This window comes from Cheilinus undulatus, linkage group 5 (genome assembly GCF_018320785.1).
Source record: "Cheilinus undulatus linkage group 5, ASM1832078v1, whole genome shotgun sequence".
In the NCBI taxonomy this organism is placed as follows: domain Eukaryota; kingdom Metazoa; phylum Chordata; class Actinopteri; order Labriformes; family Labridae; genus Cheilinus; species Cheilinus undulatus.
The window spans coordinates 12,252,193-12,273,135 of NC_054869.1; the positions used below are offsets into that span (position 1 = coordinate 12,252,193).

Sequence of the window (20,943 nt, forward strand, 5' to 3'; positions counted from 1 at the left end):
TGTGCAGGGTAAATCTGGCAGTGTTACTTTTGAAATTGAAAATTTACTTTGTGTTATACCTAGCCACTGATGTTCCCTATTATATTGCTTTTTTAAATGATGTTGAGCAGTGCTAACCTTGCAAAGCAGATGGATACACCCGTTTCCGTGTTTCTCACTGGTGAATCCATCTTGCAAAGCTCCCATCTGAACCGTTTGGGCCCGGTTAGAAAGTGACAGGACCATTCAGCGATGAGGGGCAGTACTTTCAAGCGTGGCAGAGTCGTGATTTAAGCAAGCAGCAACAAGAGGCCGGTGCAGTTATAGCACAAGACATTAGCATGGATGCTACTAAAGGGCCACTTTTATCAGAACTTGATGACATAAAAAGAACAAAGAAAAGCAGTGAGTTGTTTTCTTTTCAAAAACGCCAAAAGTTTACAGTCGCCATGGTTCATGTTATGCAGTTCTCTACAGAGTTTACTCATCCGTAGCAGCCCACCTTGGTTTGGGGTTTTGACATCACGTGTTTTGTTGCTCTGATTGGCCCATAAAGTTGTGACCGACAGAACGTTCATCCAATCACCCTCCTTGTGTTTTTTTTTTCAAAGCTTCTGCCCTTTCCCAGAGGCTGTCTATGGGAGATTTACCAGATGGATGTGTGAAACAAATCCATCTGGCATGTCAGGTTAGCTTCAGACTTCTGTGGTGGGGAGTTTTGGGCTCATCTGTTGCAGGCTTCTACAATGGGACGACCTCAACCATGGGGCAGGAAGTCATGTGCATTACCCAAGCCAAAAGCTCTGTCAACACTGTCACAGAAAAGAGCTATTTTTCACAACAGCAGGATTTTATGATTGCAAATCAAAAATTAACTGAGAGGGATACATTAGATTTACCACACAACAAACTATAAGGAAAACTGAGAGAGGGTCAGGGTTAGGCCAAGGGGGAGGGGGGATCAAATTAAAAACAGCACAACACAAATAAAGGAAAACCCAGCACAAACTAAGGAAAAGAAGGGTAAGTACATCACTTCCATGGTTCGGGTGGCCCCATTGTAAAGGTGTGCAACAGATGAGCCTAAAACCCCCAACCTTAAAGGTCCACAGCCTAATGCCTCTGAATGTCTACTGAGTCTGTCCCAGTCCTCCTGTCACTGTATAGATGCAATAAGCCACCCCTTTTTAGGTCGGTGTTACTTTTATGTACTATTTTTTCAAAAACACACAGCTACTAATGGTTACTACTAATGGACTATTATAAGTGTCCTGCATGAAAGCAGCACGCCACAAAGAAACACAGAATAGGGCAAATGCATCTGCTTTGCAAGGTTACTCTAAAGCCAGATCCTCTTGGAAACACCTGTTACAAGAAAAAAAAAATCTGCTAAGAGCTGAAAACATGAGTCATTGGGCCTTTGGTAAAGATTGTAAAGTCCTTTTTACAACTGCATACATACATGATCCACTGATGCTTGCCCTGTGATATTACAGCCAGTAAGGAGGACAGAACATGCCTTGCTCATGAAACTACATCCTTAGCAGCCAGTTTCTTAATGTAGCCTCTGAACATTTCTACAAGGGCGATGCTGCTCTGCTGGCTACATTCTGACATGAAGCAGATTGGAGCTTTACCGGGGCGGCCAGTGTGTGAGAGTGTTTGAACTGATAAAGATGTCAGAGGAGTCCCTGCTCCTTATCAGGCCTCATTGTTCAGCTCTTTCTCTCTCGCTGCACTCAGTCGGCTGATAGTAAAGTGCCTTTGACAGCCCCTTCGTCTCCGACTTTTCTGTCCGCGCGGGCATTAGGTTTCAGGCGAGATAACACCTGACTGTGCTCCATATCAACCAGTGATATGAATGATCGATAATATGGATGCAGCTGACAAATATGTTTATCCTAGCTGTCTTATTTTTCCTTCTACATTAACAAAAAAAGCTTCAGGAAGTGAGTTTATCCATATTTGTTGAAGGGAAAGTATTTGTGGGATTTATTAACATACAGCTCTGGGAAATTTTGTCCCATGACAAGGAAATTAACTGCCTGTTTGCATTTCTTTGATCTAGTCCCAAATAATCTGAGCAGAACAATTATGGAAAACATGTCAGCCAACATCTAGACATCCTCGCACATTACACTGACATGCTTACACCTTCTTGCTGCGTCGTGCTGTTAGCTGACATAGCTCAAATCAATACTTTAACATACAAAGACACCCTCGATTAATCAGCAGCCCCTTTAACCCCTCATACGCCCTTCTTGTTGGCTGTGTGCTGCGTCAGACGGAGGGTGGGACTGTCTCTGTGAATTACACCCACCCCCGTCATTCTGATTCACAAAGTATCATAAACGTCCAGGAGGATCCACCGCCACATTAATCAGAAACATTAGTCTGCTAAGGGGAGAATACTTACAGAGGACATTAGGGCTGTCTCTGGATGGAGCCCAGGAAATTAACAACTCAGCAGACAGATACAATCCATGGCAGATATGAGCGATGGGAGTAGGGAGCATGAAGGTGGGGTGAGCCTGTCTCGGGCTTGTACACAGAGTCGGCCTGACAGGAGCAATTAAGCCGATCAGGCTCCTCTGCATAAGCTGCATCACTCACTTCAATGTAAGAGGAAAGGCTGTAAATATTCTAATAGCCTTGCTTGGTGGAATAAGAGTGGTTAAAGGAGCCCACTCGTAGCATGACCTTGAGTAAGCATGGTTCATGCTTAACATGGAGACGGAAGATTTGCTCTGGAAACTCATAAATACTAGTCACAAGCGAAGAGCAAATATGCGCCCCTGATTTTGTGGTTTCAATAAACTTTTACACATTTTTTTCTATTTCAAATGTGTCAAAGGTACTTTTTTATTATGACGCCAGAAAAGTCAAGTTTGAAATGCCAAGAGAGTGTTTGGCACTCTAGAAGAAGAAACTGGCAGAAATAAGCCAAAAAAATTACACATTTAAATTAATATTGCATGGTTTAAAAAGAGCAGTAGAAAGCAACAGAACGTTTTATGGCCATTTGGAGAAAGCTGAAGCAAATGAGAAGACCGTTAGATAGACCTTTAGATACAAATTTACATGTAAATGTTGAATAAACTGCTCTAGTAAAGCACTTTTCTTAGTCAATATCTTACAATATCTGTTGCATTTACAAACATCACCACACAAATAGTCAAGGCTTTCATACCAAATACCAAGAGTGCCCCGTCAGTTTTTGCTACTTATACAGATACCCTAACCTTGCAAAGCAGACGGATCCACCTGCAGCCCAGAGTCAAAAGTTCATGACAACATCAAACTCAAAAACAAACATGGCGACTGTGGAGGAGGTATTGATAATGTACCTCTTGCATAAAAGACAAAAACGGAGGCAGCATTTCTAACCAACTCGCACAACTTTTCCTCAAAAAGTTCCGCCTTTGTTATTTCTTCTTTGTGTCTAACTAGAGCTACATATCGGGTAGTGACAGCAACACTGCCCCCATTGTTTCCGGTGATACTGCTCCGTTTGGCCCGTATCTGCAAGCTTTATGGAAACGTGCAGAAATACTAGGCCTGGGTATTGTTAAGAACCTCAAGATTCAATTCGATTTCGATTCTTTAGGTTGCGATCCGATTCGATATTGATTTAAATGCTTCAGTGTCGATTCAGTAAGAAGTAGAAATACACAAATAACCTGTTGACAATTTTTAAATAATTTTTTTCATGCCCATGTGAACATATTTGGTAAGTCACCTCACATTTTTGAGCAATAAAACGTCTGAAAATAAAAATTTGCACAATAATAACTTATTTGTGCATATGGAGTACAAAAGTAAAAAACATGACAGTTCTGTATAAACACTGAAAAAGTAGAGTGCATGTAAACTTAAATACTATTTCTGTCCTCTTGGAAATTGTGATAAACCTCACATAACATGGTTATGGTTGGTTGTTGTTGTCTGGTCGAGTGCAGCCTCCATCCATACAACGCGAATCACAAGCACAGTGACCCCCACTGGCCAGGAGGTGAATCGATTTAGAGGATTTGCTGAATCGATATTGAATTGGGGAGGAAATATTGATTAATCGATATTTTTACCCACCCCTAAGAAATACAGACGAAATGAATGTGGAGCATGGACAGAAGCCTCCGTCCGTATCCGTATCTGTATTTAACGTTGAGCATAAATGGGCCTTTAGATGGATGATAGCTAGAGCAACTTCACACAGTCATGTTGGAATAGAAAAGGGCTTTCCCAAAACTGTTGCCACAAAGATGGAAGCATAGCATTGTCCAAAATCGTATGATGAACTGAAGCATTAAGATTGCCCTTCACTGGAGCCTCTTCGGGTTTTGATCAAGGACACTTTTACATACTAACTGCATGAGCTGGGGTTCAGCTAACAGCTGTATCCTTAACTGAGTTACAATCCACTAAACAACAGCTGACCAAACCACACATTAGTACATCAGAGTCCAGATTTTGCGTGTCAGCTCCTTTCCTTATGCATGCATTCTCTATTTCTCTTGGCCAAGGTAAAATAAACATTTTAATGTTACTAAAGGAAATATTTATTACCCCTCACTATTTTCATAAAATATATGTTTGGTCTTTATGCCTTTATTCAGATAGGACAGTGGACTGAGTTTAACACTGGAGAGAAAGAGAGAGAGTGGGGCATGATCCCTCCAGGCCACCAAGCTCAATAAAAACAGCTTCTGTACATGGGAAGTAAACATGTAAGCTCTCAGCCACCAGCACCCCCACCCCAACCAGTGGGACAACAATGGGACACGAGAAATGACACTCACCCTTCTCAAAGTCTATGGGTTTATGATGGAAACAATTCCAGAAATATTGTGGGTTAATAAATATTGGAAATGAAGAGATCAAAAACAATATAAAACATCTTTACTGCCTCAAATTAAAGTCAGTGAAGCAGAGAGAAAGAGAAAGATGAACTGAGAGCTCATCTACAGTCAGTATTCCCATGCTCATGGAAACAGCCTGACATTTTAAAAAGGGAATGGTATAGAAAGAGATGTACAGTACATGTACATGGTGGAGAGACTCTGAATAAAATGACATTTTCCAGCTAACGTCGACTCGGTACGTACGGTGCATTCAGAAATTATTCAGACCCCTTCACTTCCTTCAGTTTTGTTAGGCTGCAGCCTGAGGCTACTGTCATTTAAATTCAGTTTTCAAATTCAGTTCAGATCATAGCAAAGTGAAAACAGAATTTTCCAATTTTTTAGGACAAAAAAAAAAAAAAAATCACATGTAAGTATACTCTATACTTAGCTTAAGCACCTTTGGCAGCAATCACAGCCTTGAGTCCTCTTGAATATGATGCAACAAACTTTGCACACCTGGGCTGGGGGATTTTCTGCCATCTTTATTCACATATCATCTCAGGCTATCTCAGATTGGATGGCGACCGTTGGCTGACAGCCATTTTCATGTCTCTCCAGAGGTGTTGGATGGTGTTCAAGTCAGAGCTCTGGTGGAGCCTAGGACATCCACAGAGTTGTCCCTAAGCTGCTCTTGAGTTGTCTTAGCTGTGTGCTTGGGATCGTTGTCATGTTGGACCATGTTAAACCTTCGACCCAGTCTGAGGTCCACAGCGCTGTTGAACAGGTTTTTTATGAGGATATCTCTGTACTTTGCTACATTCAGCTTTCCCTCAACCCTGACCAGTCTCCAAGTCCATATTGCTGAAAAACACCCCCACAACATGATGCTGCCACCAGCATGCTTCACTGTTGGGTTGGTATTGGGCAGATGATGATTGGTGGCTGGTTTCATCCAGACGTAACATTTAGAACTGAAACCAAACAGTTCAATCTTGGTTTCATCAGACCAGAGAATCTTGTTTCTCACAGTCTGAGAGTCCTTCAGGTGTATTTTTTGCAAACTCCAAGCAGGCTTCATGTGTTTTATATTGAGGAGAGGCTTCAGTCTGGCCACTCTGTCATATAGCCCAGATTGTTGGAGGGCTGCAGTGATGGTTGTCCTTCTGGAACTTTGTCCAATCTCCACAGGGGATCTCTGGAGCTCAGACTAATGGTTGGGTTCTTGGTCACTTTTCTTACTGAGGCCCTTCTCTCTAAATTGCTCAGTTTGGCTGCATGACCAGCTCTTGGAAGAGTCCTGGTAGTCCAGGATCAGAGCAGGATAGGAATTGATATTATTAAACTCCTTTGATTTCCAGGAATTTTGGACGCCTTATTCATTAAGAAATTTAAAAATACTAAGGTGGTCAATTTAGCTTAAAAGGTAGCTACTGACTGTGTTTGTTGCTGGACAAAGTGTTTTTAGACTCCTTAGACGCCCAAATGTTCCAAGAGCTGAGGGGAACATCCTAGCTGTCATGCTACAGTATACTAGAGACCAATTTAGATGATTATGGCGCAGCACTTGTGCATGCATACTGCTGGCAGAAAGACAGTAGAAACAAGTGGAGAGAAACAGAAAAGTGGTCAGATACCTGGTATAAGAGGAACAAAGCCTTATTGTTTCTAGGATGTCAGAGCAGGAACAGGAATAACAATGCTATACAAAACAGTGTGGAAGATGCTCTATGAAGAAAAACAGACATTTATGGTAGTACATTTAGAAGCAGAAGCAGTACTTGTAAAGATTGTTCCAGCATTTGTTACACAGTTTATTAAATAATTAACAGAGATTGTTTCTAAACAAGCATACAAGGCCAGTTCACCATCAGTCTGCAGTTGTTTGACTTGTTTATGAAGCCCACATCTTATTTAGTCTTGTACTGTGTTTTATGTCCTTGCTTCTAGCTAGGTGTTGTGGTTCAAAGAGTGACCATGGTAACTTGTGACTTTTAGCTGAATATGTCTGTGGTTGTCATAGTTACAACAGATATGGAAGACAAAAACAAAGGTCTCTTTGTTTAAGTTTTCATTTAGTACATATCTGATGAGTTTTTCTGACCTTCAAATAAAAAAGAAAATGTGTGTACCCAACATCTGTTTTAATGACAAAAACAGAGACACATCCCACTGAAAGTCACCAGTTAACATGGTCACTCTTAAACCATAACACTAGGCAGAATGGAGGTCATTAATGCACAAAACCCATCTGACTAATGACTGTATTCAAAGTCCTGGGCATGACCACAGAGGAAAACAAAGCATGCCCTCATAGGTTTGTGTGAGCTCAGAGTTTTTTTTTTAATCTAGACACTGGGATGGAACGGGGGGTGGTAAAGGTCAGGAACCTCACCACATTGCAAAACCTAAGGTTTTCACTGTAAGACAGCTTGTCTATCTGCTGCCAAACAATCAAAATACAACCACAATTCCAAAAAAGTTGGGGCTTGCGTCAAATGTAAATAAAAACAGAATGTAAAGGTTTGCAAATATAAAATACTGCATTCACGCAAGAACATAAACAACAATAAGATGTTGAAACTGACACTTTACTATTTCATCAAAAAATATGATTTTGATTTCTCAAAAAAGTAGGGACAGGGCAACAAAAGGCTGAAAAATTAAGTGTTACTAATGAAAAAGGGCTGTAGAAGCATTTTGCATCTAATTAAATTAGTTGGCAATGGGTCAGTCACATGACTAGATATAAAAGCAGCATTTTTGAGAGGCGGACTCTCTCAGAAGAAGAAATGTGAAACAATTTCATAAAAATGTTTCATAATGTAAAATTGTGAAGACTCTGAATATCCCACTATCTACAGTATGCTATCTCATCGAAAAAGTCAGAGAATCTGGACAAAACTCTGCGTGCAAGGGTCAAGGCTGAAGGTCTTGGTTGGATGCTCATGATCTTTGGGCCATCAGGCGGCCCTGCATTAAAAACAGGCATGATTCTGTACTGGAAATCACTGCATGGGCTCAACAAGGCTTCCAGAAATCAAGTCTGTCAAAACAGTTTGCCGTGCCATCTACAAATGCAAGTAAAGAAGAAGCCTTGAGTGACCACGAGAACGTCACCATCATCTCCCATTTAAAATGGACTGAGGCAAAATGGAAAACTGTTCTGTGGTCAGATTAATCAAAATTTGACACAACAGTGCAGTGTCCTGCTGACTAGAGGAAAGGGACCATCCAGCTTGTTCTCAGTGCACAGTTCAAAAGCCTGCATCTCTGATAGTGTGGGGCTGCATTAATGCCGCGGGCGGGTGGGCAGCTGAGACGTCTGGAAAGGCTCTATCAATGCTGAAAAGAATAAAGACATTTTAGAGCAACATATGCTCCCATCCAGACAACATGTCCTTTAAAGATGGCCTGGCATATTTCAGCAAGACAATGCTAGACCAGATACTGCATCCATCACAACAGCAGTAGAAGAGTAGAGCTGACCTGCCTGCAGTTCAGACAACAATAGAAAACATTTGGCGTATCAAAAAACGTAAAATCCAGCAAAGAAGATCCGGGATCTGAGCAGCTAGAATACTACATAGCACAAGAATGGGACAACATCCCTCACCTACTTCCTCACTTCCAACACATTTACAGACAATTTTTTAAGAAGAGGGGATGCTACACATGAAAAACATGGACATGAACATGGACTGTGCAAACATTTACACAGCGCCCCAACTTTTTTGGAATTGGGGTTTTAACTGGATAAGTATCTAGATGCCACATAACATTCTGATGTGAAATGATCCCAAACTACCACCAGCTAACATTCTGGAACAAGTTGGGCTCAAATCACAAAACACTTCACAGTGAAGAAAGAGAAAGAAAAAAAAGTTCTCTACATTTAAAAATATCAATAAAAGCTGCAAAAATTGGGATCCCTAACAACAAAGTAATTTTATTTTGTAAACTTTTATTTTATTTTGCATCAATTACCATACTAATAATTCTATGTATGTTTAGTTATTTCTTGCTGAGCTCATTACCTTGATGCAGAGCACTGTGCACCCTGATAATGAAATGCGCTCTTTAAAAACAGTTATTATGATGATGATGATTTAATCTGTACATTGGCCATAAACTAAACTTGATAAATCCAGGGGGGATCTGTGCATGCAGAATGATGAAAGTAGAGTCTTTTTTCACTTCATGTCTGACAAAATTTATTAAAGCTGCACAAATCTCCAAAGAGGTTTAGGGAAAGGCGTGTGACCCGAGGTATTTCTTTCAAATTCTCTGTAATTATTCTGCAAGTGAAGAACATCATTTAATTTGCACCCTCATTTATTATTCAGGCTTAATGTCACTCTGTGTTTACATATCGCTGATTCCCCAGGTCATAATGAGATAAATTAATCATGTTTGCATAGGGGATCACAGGCTTCTCTGAGTTAGCAGGCAGAATTATCGCTCCGACCTGGAGATCTCCGCAGCAGAGATGTGTCTTTTCTTTTTTAAAACTCGTTAAATATCTCCCTGGATCTCACTTAGACATCTCTTACTCACTCATTAGACACGATAACTGACTCACTACAGTAAGATATCCTCCTCTGTGTTCGTTTTAGAGTCTGTTTTATTTGGAGCTTTCAGTTTACCCATTTTTGAGTCTGATTTGCAGCATCTTACTTTCTATTCTGATCTTGACAGGTTCAAGCAGGAGCACAGCAGGGGCTCTTTCTAGATAGAACAGGGAACCGACCACTGACAATGTGATACAATTCTTTCTTTTTCATTGAGTGATTGAGATTCTGCTTGTGAATCTCTTTTTCATGAAACCCCCGGTATCAGGCCTTAACTTTGAAGCACTGTAAGGGACTTTCATATCCTGCAGTGCCTCGTGAGCCAGGTTTAAAAATAAAGGAAAACTTGAGCACCCTGTCAGCAGTCAGTGCATATCAAACATACACTTTTATGTTGTTTGCTGCTGTTTGTTTATCCTTTCAGGAGGATTTATATAGATGTGCTAAACATAGAAAATCTTCTCATCTATCTTGTGCAAAAGGCTTTAATGTTGTGTTTGCAAAGCGCCTTCATACCCAAGTGGTGTCAGTCATCCAATGCATATATTTGTCATATTTTGTCTTTCTCTGTGATCTGAAATTAACAAGCTGTTGTAAGTGAGCTGATGGAAATTGCTTTGACTTGCAGGATGGAGGCCGGTAAACAGATCCAGGAAAAGAGAGCACAGCAACCATCAGAATATCAATAAAATATCGAATCTAAATGGGTGGAAAGATGCGGTAAATAAAGCACCAAAATGATCTGCTGCTAATTTTGTCTCCTCAGCTAAGCTTTAAGGGTCAAGTTCTGGTCATATTTTCATCTACACCATTAAATCACTCCTGACACTCTTCACAGCACAGTGTAAAACTCCCCCCAATGTTTCAGTTATTTCCCTCGCTGTCCACTTAGGCCTTTAATGCCCAGATTGAAAAATTACTGTAAAAGACACTGGCAAAGACACTCATGCCAAGACTAGTTATTAAAAGCCCAGGGCTACAGAACCCCAAGGGGAATATGGGTAGAAAAAAAATAATAATTTAACTTCAGGCCACTTCAAAGAATCCACCTTGTCAGCATGAAACAGTATTACTGGAGCAGGAGAAAGTGTTTTTTAGGACCATTGGTGTTATCTAGACAAGTTCTGCCATTCTGTCTCATAAGGTGAGCGTGATAGTCTTTTGTCATTTCTGTAAGTTGAAGATATTACAAAAGTTTTTATCTAAGTGTTGTGTTGTTCTCAAAATGAGCCACTTCTAAGATCCTCTCTCAGGCAGAATCAAGAGGTGATCTCAGAATTTCTGTAGTTAATCACACTTTTATTCTCCCTTTATCAAAATTACACCATTTGTGATTAATTGCATTCATTTTTTGTTCCTGTTCCCATTTTTTTGCATTGTCTGACCTTCAATTTCCACAAACTCTGCCTGCTCCGTGATCCGCTTGTGAAGCTCACAGCAGAGCAAATCGCTCCCTTTCTTGTCAACCTTTGCAGTTCCACTGCCCGTGCTCTGGACACTCTCCGACGCGTCTGAGAAGCACCAGCACACTCTGCTTTACCGTAGATACACACAGGTCTATTTTCAGTGCTGGCAGTTGCCAAACTGCATCAATCCACGTAGAGCAGACCAGCCAGAAATACACGAAAAGTATCTGGTCAACGTCAAAGTACCACACAATGGCAGACTCTCTGATTACAAGTCATCACTATAGCAACATGATGTCTCATCATGTTGCATGAGAAACAGGTCTTAAGCAGGTCAGTGGGTCATAGAGTGACTACACCACAACTGACAAGGAAAAGTTAGCTTTTGAGATGGAAAACCACAGAATTTTACATGAAACCACATCGTTTGCAGAAAACAAAAACCTTTTAACTCCATAACATACTCATACATAGTGGAAGCAATAAAATTGTGGAATCATGTTGAAATAGATGGCAAAACAAGGCTAGAATAATAATCCACTTCAAAGTATACTACTCCAGCATGAACTTGTAGTTTTTTAATGATCTTGTAATCTTGAGTGTACGATGACCCTCGCCTCTGGTCAGAGCAAAGCGCTGTGCTCCTGGATTCAGAGTCAAACTTGACACATATCATCACGTGTTGCTCTGGAGTGAAGGTCAAGCTCGATGGTATTTTTTGTCTGGGCCTTTTCACACCTAGTAATAAGCTCAGAGACTGTTGGCAGTTTTTTGGGCCTTTGAGACATCTGCAGCATGACGGCCTTGTGGATACCCTATGTTCTGACTTTTTGATACCCTAGGCCACTGATCGTCAACTGGCAGCCCGGGGGCCATATCAGGCCCCCCGAAGCTTCCTGTTCGGCCCCTGAAAGGTCATTAAATTCAGAAAAGGAGGAAAGAAGATGTTGTGGTTTTAAGAATATACTTTGGCTTTAAATGTCTGCAGCTGTTAAATCCACCTCACAAATAATCAATGTTGAAATAGTTTTAGAATGACTTCATATTTGATCTGTTTTTACTTAAATAAACTTTTCATTCATACTTATTAGATATTAAAAAAAAAAAGGGGGTTACGCTGGCAAAAGTGGTACAGAAATAACAGGTGATAATGGGGAGTGGCAGAAAGGGACAAAAATTGGCAGAAAAAGTGGTGAAAAAAAGGTTAAAATGTGGCAAATAATGGCAAAACAAGAAATAAGGGGCAAAAGGTATAAAAATATTGGTTAAAAATGGCAAAAATAGTGCAAGAAAGTAATGAGTAGAGGTTAAAAATTGGCAAAAATAGAAGAGAAGTGGCAACAATGGATAAAGAGTGGCACAAAGAGGATAAAGAATTGAAAAAAAATTGAGTTAAAGAGGCAAAAAGCATCAAAAAATAGGTTAAAAGTTGAAAAACATAGCAGAAATCGCCTGGCAGAGTAGTGAAAAAGGGTTAAAGACTGGCACACAGAGACAATAACAGGCAGGAATGTTGCAAAAGAGCTTAAAGAGTGGAAAAAAATTGGATTAAAAATGCCAGGAATGTGGCAAAAATAGCATGACAAATTAGTGAAAGGTGGGAGAGAGGGGCACACAGGGGCAATAATTGGCAGGAAAGCTCAAAAAGAGGTTAAAGAGTAGAAAAATGTGTGAAAACTGGCAAACATTGATTTAAAAGTTGCAACAATTGCTGAAAAAATGTAATGAAAAGGGGTTAAAAAGAGTCCAAAATGGATAAAAGAGTCAGTAAAACATGCAGGAAAAGTGGTTCAAGAGGGGTTAAAATCTTGCAAAAATTCTTAAAAGAGGAAAAAAGGGACAAACAGTATCAACATGGGGTTAAAAGTGTCAAAAATGAGTTAATACTGGTACTAAATCACCCCTTCTCTGAAAGAAAATACAAATACTGCTATAATAATAAATTAATCAGACCAAAATATTTATTCAATTTTTGTTTATGTGAAAGTCTGGCCCCCAGAGTTTCTGTTGAGGCTAAATCTGGTCCTTGTGCAGATGTACTTGATGACCCCTGCCCTCGGCCATGCTTACTCACCACATTCACCCCTTACTGCACCCTAAAGATATGGACGTTGTCATTCTTTCAACTGATTATTTTCCCTTCTCCTTGGAAATATGCAGGGACATCCAGAGCACTACCTGCATGTGTGTTAATCCTCCTTCCCAGTTCATGGTGCCCTCAGGTGGCTTATTCGCCATTACACCCCTTACTTCAGCCTAATTTGATCCAAACAAGTTCTGCACAGACCTGTATGTCATAGGACAGAACATTTCTAAATTTAGACGATTAGATAAGTCAAAATGCTTGATTTGATTGCTGCTTGTCAAACTCTAGATGTAAGTTTTTTTGCATAAAAGGTTCTTGACAAGGATGTCACCAAGTTTGCAGTGAACTCTGGGTAAGCCCCTGCAGATATGCAGACTCAAAGAAAGTGTGTGTACACTTAAGTCCACAACATAGCCCTCACACTCTATGATGATTTCACAACAGAACAGCACTGAGCCGGGACAGTGCCTCCAAAGCTGTGAGCAGGTGAGTGTGGAAATTTGGATTTAGCCTAGAGACTACATATTTACAAACTCACTTCCATACATTTTATTTATTTGAGACATTAAGAGAAAGATTAAGATTTACTTGGGAATGGAAGTGAATAAAATTGCAACTGCTTCCAAACTTTTCTCTTGTGTTCTTACTGACCTTGACCACATCTTCATCTGTGGTGCGACATCTAACGGCTTCAGAGACATCCGTAACAGAGGCGTCTACACCAATGGTCACGACTTTCACTGGAACAGCTACAGTCTTCCCCGTCAGCACGGCGGTGTTCAAAATCTCAGAGTCCTGGAGACAGAAGGAGAGACAGACAGACACAGGTGTAGTGGTCAGAGGCTGGCAGGTTACGACTCCAACGGTCAAACAAGCACAGAAGGAACAAAAAGGTTCAAGGAGATTTGAAAAAAAGCTGAGAATACTTTGCACAATCACCAATCAGTAATCACTGGATCAACTGCTATGAAACAAGAACCACTGCAAAGTGAACAAGTAAGTAATTTATGCTGGGTTTGAATGGATTGTGCTCTGGAAATAATACTGGAGTAATTTTTTCAGAGTTACAAATATTTTTGTAACTGTAACTGTTTTTTATTACCCGCCACCATTAGCAAAACCATGTGAAATTCTGCTGGAGTAATACTTCAACTAAAACCATGTCTTAAGTTTTGATTCAGGCGCCATTGCCCAACTCTTGCATTGGAAAGACCTATATGAGAAACCAGAGGTGAGTGAGTCTTCATAACTTCATTTGAAATGGAATGTTTCATTCATCATATATTCCTGATTTATATCATTGTCTTGGTGAATACTCGATTCTGATTGGCTCTGAAAATTCCATTGGTGTCCTTTAACTTCTGATGTATGGACACCGTTCGAACTTCACAAGTAGTTCCGGTCAAAAAATCATTAAACTGTTCCAAATTAATGCGCAGCAGCCGGTAGCCGTTACTCCATTAGGAGTAACTATAGCAACCTGAGACAGTCATATTTTCTGAGCAGGGAGTACAGCGCTGCCAGCCTAAGGAGCCAACAGACCGGCTTCAACCGTCACTTAACTGACATGAATAAAATGACAGACTCCAGGTTTAAGACCAGTAATGTAAGACGGTCTTACCTTCTATATCGGCTGTACGTCCTGTTTCCAGGCTCACCTTAACTCTGAGAGGTGAGTGTCGCAAAAAACTCACTTCCTTCCTGTTCTAACTGCTATAAACTTTTGTCAGAAGATTCAAATAACATAAAAGAAAAGAAGCCATTATTTCTTTTTAGAGCCAACGAGGAAACACTTCTGATAAACCAGCACGATAATATCTGATAAATATTGACATGTCTGACGGACAGTCAGCACCTGCAGGGTGTGGACAGCTCTGTTTCACATCTGTGACCTCGTAGTGCAGAAGGAGGAATTGTTCTGTTTATTCAAACAGCTGGTCTGCTAAAACTAAGCGTTCTATCAGATAACTGTTCATGTTAACCTACAGGTTTATAGTCTGACCACAGATGACTCTCAGTCTCGTCGTGACTTCGTATCTATGGCCCGCCCTATTTACTGGAGTACTGAACTATGTTAACATTCTCTAAGAACGTTATGGGATTGGAATGGTCTTACCAGTTATTAGTCAAACCCTCAGGCATTGATAGGGGAAAGAAATTATTGTTTTAGTAAACCTTTCTATTTTGATCACAAAACGTATAAAATTTTAAATTTGTAGTTTTATTAACTACCATGACCAATCAATGACCATGGTATAAGCGGGTTAATGCCCTTCGAGGTGTCCAGTTATCAGGTATTAATGGACTTTGCAGAGGCAAAGGTTCATGTCTCCACATTGTCCATTAATCTCTGATAAGTGGACACCTTGTTGGGCATTAACCCTTACATAATGCACACATAAAGTTATAGTGTTGAGTTACATTAAGCCAGAGCTAAAAGCCTGACTGTCCCATGAGTTTATTGCACAGTCAAATGCTGTTTTTGTGCTTTTCTGTGTGCATATTTTTTTTTATTGTGTTGGAGAGTTGGCTCTGTGTTTTAGTCTCTCCCTCTGCAGGCTGGTCGGTGAGGGCAGTAGCACCAGGCAGTCATAGCTGAAGCATGTTAGGTGTCACAGCTGCAGCTAATCCTTGGCTATCAAGATCTCTTTTCAGTCACCTAGTGTTGAACCTGCAGATGCCAGAGTATACTACAGCTTCCCGTGGGGTAACCCAGCTCCTCTCCAAACTTTGAATCAAATGATTTTTACCAGTCATTTTTCAGTGAGTTTTTTGCCCGATCTTACTTGTCTTTTACCTCCTCTTTAGCAGTGCCTCTGTCTCTCTGCCAGGGCTCACCAGTCCTGTGAAATAAAGTCCTTTAACCTAATTACCTTGTCTAGTGCCCAATCCAAAACTTTTCATTCTTGCACCAAGGGTGAAGTTATCCAGCGAGTTAGCTTGCGATTTTTACAAAAGTGTATTTTAACTGTTGTAATGGACCAATATAGACATTTATAAAGTGTTAAATTAAACTTTATTTTAGTTTAAATAACACTGTTGTTTTTGCTGTATGTTTTACTTTATCATAGAAGTGTGACTTTACTTGAACAGCCTGGTTGTTCTTGCCAATAAGAAAAGATCATATTTTACTGTACAACTCCTCAGCAGTTATATTCAGTACCTAAAGTCATCTTTAAATTGGATACTTTTTACTTTTACTTGAGCAAATTTATAGACCAGTACTTTTACTTCAGTAAACTTTAAGCAAAGTCACTGCACTTTTTCTTGAGTACAGTAGTTGTTGTGTAATTTTTCAACCTCTGATCGCAAATTAACTTCATCTCACTATCCCTCTGCAAAGAAAATGAGAATTTTATTCTGTTTATTTGTTTATTAGTCCCTTTTGTTGGTTGCTTAATAAGTCTGGCTCTTGTACAATCGTATTTATTACATCAATATGTATGCAATTGGATAATTATCTCTGCAACTGAACAGCAGCACTACACAATATCTTCAAATATGAACTGTTTCAATGACTTTCAAGCATTTCAATTGGCTTTTACTGCTAAGAAAAACCTAAAACACAAATTAAACTACCAAAAGATGTCCTGGGGTGGATTGTCACAAGAATCAGTGGCTCTAAGCGAGTAAAACTATGTGAAAACTATGTTAAGAAGATAAGACCTTGTAGTTGGGGACTTCAGAGAAAATGATTTACAGACATGCAGAGCAGATAACTTATAACTGTCCTATCTGAGGAGATTTACATACACTCCTTTAATTAGTAATGCCTTATTTCTTTGTCTTTTCTTTGTACTTAAGATTTTCAATTCTTATTCCTGCTCAGTGTGTGTCTAAAACTCTATAAATAAATGTGCCTAGTCTTGCCTAAACTCAGCCACTTTTTTGGCAATCTAAATGTGCATTACTCTCCACATTGTCCTCAATGCTTCTGTTTCTTATTTGATTTCTTTCTTATTTTTAAGTCCTCGTGTATGTCCTATTTTATTGTTGTATTGTGCAACTTATGAGAGCAACTGGAACACAAAAATCCCCCTCAGAGAGACTATTTCTGATTCTGAACAGGCGTGCAACTGTGTAGTTTTCATAAATATTGTTATTAGAATAAAAACATTCCCTTCACTGGCATGCTCTTAGCTAGCTAATTGATGAAAGTAATTAGCATACCATTGTGGTTGGCTGGATATTGAAATTACCGATGGGCTGATAAAATTTTGATTTCATTCGATTATCAACAAGAGACAAATTAAAAGCTGCAGGATTTATATTTCATGGTAGAAAATGATCCATGCTCTATTACACCAGAATTTCTCCATGAATCATCTGCTTCTCTGCTCACCCACATCATCAGTAATATAAGAGTCAGCGACTGTTTCTGTTGCCAGGGTTAACCCAGCTTTTATTCTTGTACTCCTGGATCCAGAGCAGTTTGAATGCTAGAGTCTTTGTGGTGGTTGTGTTTAGCCTCCACTTGTGAATGTTTAGTTGCCACGCATGAAAACTGAAAGGAAATGTCTCGTAAAACCGTGTTGTTTGGAGTACATGGCTTTGTTAAGGTCTTACTTTCATTTCAGTTCAAGCTAACCATGTGCCTCTGTTTAGTCCTCTTCAGAGATGGAAATAAATATCATAGGTGCATTCATACGATAGCAACAACAACAACAACAACAACAACAATAATAATAACAAAAACAACAACAACAACAATAATAATAACAAAAACAACAACAACAACAACAACAATAATAATAATAATAATAATAACTTTAGCAACAAAAACAAAGCAACTAACAAAATACAGAGACAACAGAACAATGACAACCAGAAACATTAACAGAACCCAAAAGTTCAAGAACCTGAGGAGAAAACATGATCAAAATAATAAACTAATAGCATCAGAACCTCGATGTCACAAATACCAAGTAAACCATGATTTCATACACATCATTAGTGTGCAGGCATTAAAAGAAACCATACAAACTAAGACATCAATGACATCAGTAGAGCACAGACATCATAGGTACCACAAAAACAGTAAAAACATAGGAACCCAGGCAGCACAGGAACCCAGCTACACAGGTTGAGACCAAGAGGACCAAAATGTAAGAGTGAGCAGTTAAAAGAGACATAAAGAGGTAAAAAAAAAAGACAATGAGAGAAATAAAAACAGTAAAAGGAGGGTAAAAGCAATCAGACGAGATAAGAGAAGCAGAACAAGAGCCGGTAAGAACGGTAAATTTGAAATGAAGGGCGAAAAATCTGTTTAGGATAAAGCTCTATACAAACGAGGCATTAAAACTGATAAATTAAGGAGCCATAGCAGAAAGAGAGCAAACAATAAAATGGACAGACACATTAAAAGGATGGGGTAAAAAAATGAATAAAAGAAGAGTAAAAAAATCATAAATCTGTTAAAAGATTAGAACCAAATTAAACCATTAAAACTAATTAAGAAGACGACATCACATAAAAGCAAGTCTGTAAAAATGTGTTTTAAGAAGTGTTTTAAAAGAACTGACTGATTCTGCATACCCTATCTCCTCAGGTAGGTCATTCCAAAGTCAAGGAGCCCTGACGGAAAATGCTCAATCGCCTTTAGCCTTAAGTCTCATCTTTGGAACGACCAGGAGGTTCCAACCTGAGGGTCTAAGGCCGTGGGCTGGGACATGGGGGATTAAAAGTTTTATCATATATTTTAGAGCCAGACCCTTTAGTGCCTTAAAAGTAACAAGTAAAATCTCAAAGCCAATTCTAAAACTAACGGGGAGCTAGTGTAAAGACACTAAAATCGGGGCAATGTGATGTGGTCTGTTAAAACCACTCAGAAGCCTAATAATAATAATACTAATAATAATAATAATAATAATAATAATAATAATAACTGGACTTTGTGTTTCCTGGTGGAAATTCAAAGAAACAACTTAAAGAGAAAATAATGAGACACTGACCTGCAACTATACGAAAAACAACCCTGAAGAAAAAGTTTCAGGCTTGCCATTAAACCTCCACAAGACTTTGGAGTGTTTCTGTGGGAATTTGTGCCCATTAATTCTGTGAATCATTTATAAGGTCAGACACTGATGTTGGATGAGAAGGTCTGGCATGCAATCTCCATTCCAGTTCACCCCAAAGAGGCTTGATGGGGCTCAGGTCAGGGCTCATGTCTTTATATTTCTTCCAATGACGCTGTTGTTTAGAAAGTTAATTTTATTTATATGATTAGCCTAGTGTTTTACCTTGTCTATCTTTAGCTAATGGTCGGTCTGTGCCACCGATGAAGGAGTTCAAGTATCTTGGGGTCTTGTTCACAAGTAAGGGTAGAAAGGAGCGTGAGACTGACAGGCGGATGGGTGCAGCGTCAGCAGTTTTGCAGGCATGTGGTGAAGCGGGAGCTGAGCAGGAAGGCGAAACTTTCGATTTACCAGCTATCTTCCTCCCAACTCTCACCTATGGTCATGAGCTCTGGGTAAAGACCGAAAGAATGAGGTCAAGGATACAAACGGCCAAAATGAGTTTCACCCAGAGGGTGGCTGAGCTCACTCTTAGGGATGGGGTGAGGAGTTCAGACATCTAGAGGGAACTAAGAGTCGAGCTGCTGCTCCTTCCCATCAAAGGCGCCAGTTGAGGTGTTTTGTGCATCTGATCAGGACACCTCATGGATGCCTCCCTTTGGGGGTTTTCCGGGCACATCCAGCTGGGATGAGACCTCAGGGAAGACCCAGAATGCGCTGGAGGGATTATACATCCTGCCTGATCTGGGAACACCTCGGGATCCCCCAGGAGGAGGTGGAGAGTATCGCTGGGGAGAGGTATGTCTAGGTTTACTTGCTTAACCTGCTTCCACTGTGACCCGGATAAGCGGGAGAAGATGGATGGATGGATATCTTTAACTGAGGTTGGCAGGTTGCTAGTTTTACTCCCATTCAGGTAAACGTCTATCTGCAGTATTTTAGCATTGTAGAACCTAACAGTGCTAGCCTAACTTCTATTCAACGCTGAGAAACTGAAACTTAACCTGTCAGGACATTAACCCCTGTGTAAATTAGCTCTCACCAGCCTGTCAGCGTTAACTAGGCTACGTGGGGAAAATAGCACCAATACTCCCCCCTGAACTGTACTTACTCCTAGAGACCTGGGCAGTCTAGACAGCTCTGGTTCTTTAAATTTGATGGCACAGCTTCTTCACTCTGAACATAAATCCTAACCTTTTATTAAACATACACTCACCAGAGTTGTCACAGGAGATAATTGGGGCCAATTAAGTAAAGTTCGATCTAACTTTTGCTCTATAAAGTCACATTAGATTGTCTCTTTTGGCTTATTCAACCCTCAGAATTGCACATATATTGTACAGTTTTCTTTGGAAACATGGGCAGCATATTAAATGCCTACCTTTGAGGTCAAATTTAAGGATTTTATACAATGAATATGGCCGCTTGCTATTGGAGAAGTGAAAAGACTGTCTCTAATTGTACCGCATAACAAAATGGCTTTTAGTGTAAGCTGCTTTTTTATTCTACAGTTGGGATGGTCTTACACAAAAGCCCTACATTGATTTACTTAAATTTCAATGGGTAAAAACTTCATTATTTCCCTTATTTTGTCCGCCAAAGGCATTTAAGTGCTATTCTGCAGAGGAAGCTGCCATTATTTTCGCTTTAACAGAGAAATCTACAGCAGACAGACGCCTGTTGAATGAAATGTCACATTCATTTAGAGTAATATTGATAAACCTGACAGGCGCAGCCAGGACCAGTCTACACTGTCTGACTTCCTGTCTTTATATTAGTTTGTATGCCACTGTCACCAAGGAGGAACACAAGATTTGTTCACTGCTCTGTGAACAGGGTTTCTAAAGACCCCTATGTTTGTGAGCTTGTGAATAAGATGCATTCAAGAAAAAGAAAGAAAATAAGAGGGAGAGAGAAAAGGAGGATTAAGTTTGGATGAAAGGAGCCTGGCCGTTTGTAGGCATCAATTACTGAAACCATTCGGCTCTGGAGTGAAATGATTATTAGTTGAGCCAAGAGATACCAATGAATCACAAAAAAACACTT

The 20,943-nt window shown here is 39.9% G+C and overlaps 1 protein-coding gene across 1 annotated transcript in view; it reads right to left on the reverse strand.

Annotated features, from left to right (window-relative positions):
- Positions 1-20,943, reverse strand: part of si:dkeyp-14d3.1 (transmembrane protein 132C) — a 298,770-nt gene that overhangs the window by 36,902 nt on the left and 240,925 nt on the right. The window contains exon 5 of the mRNA XM_041786996.1: positions 13,535-13,678. Coding sequence (XP_041642930.1) covers positions 13,535-13,678 — 144 coding nt within the window. The remainder of the gene's footprint in view (positions 1-13,534; positions 13,679-20,943) is intronic.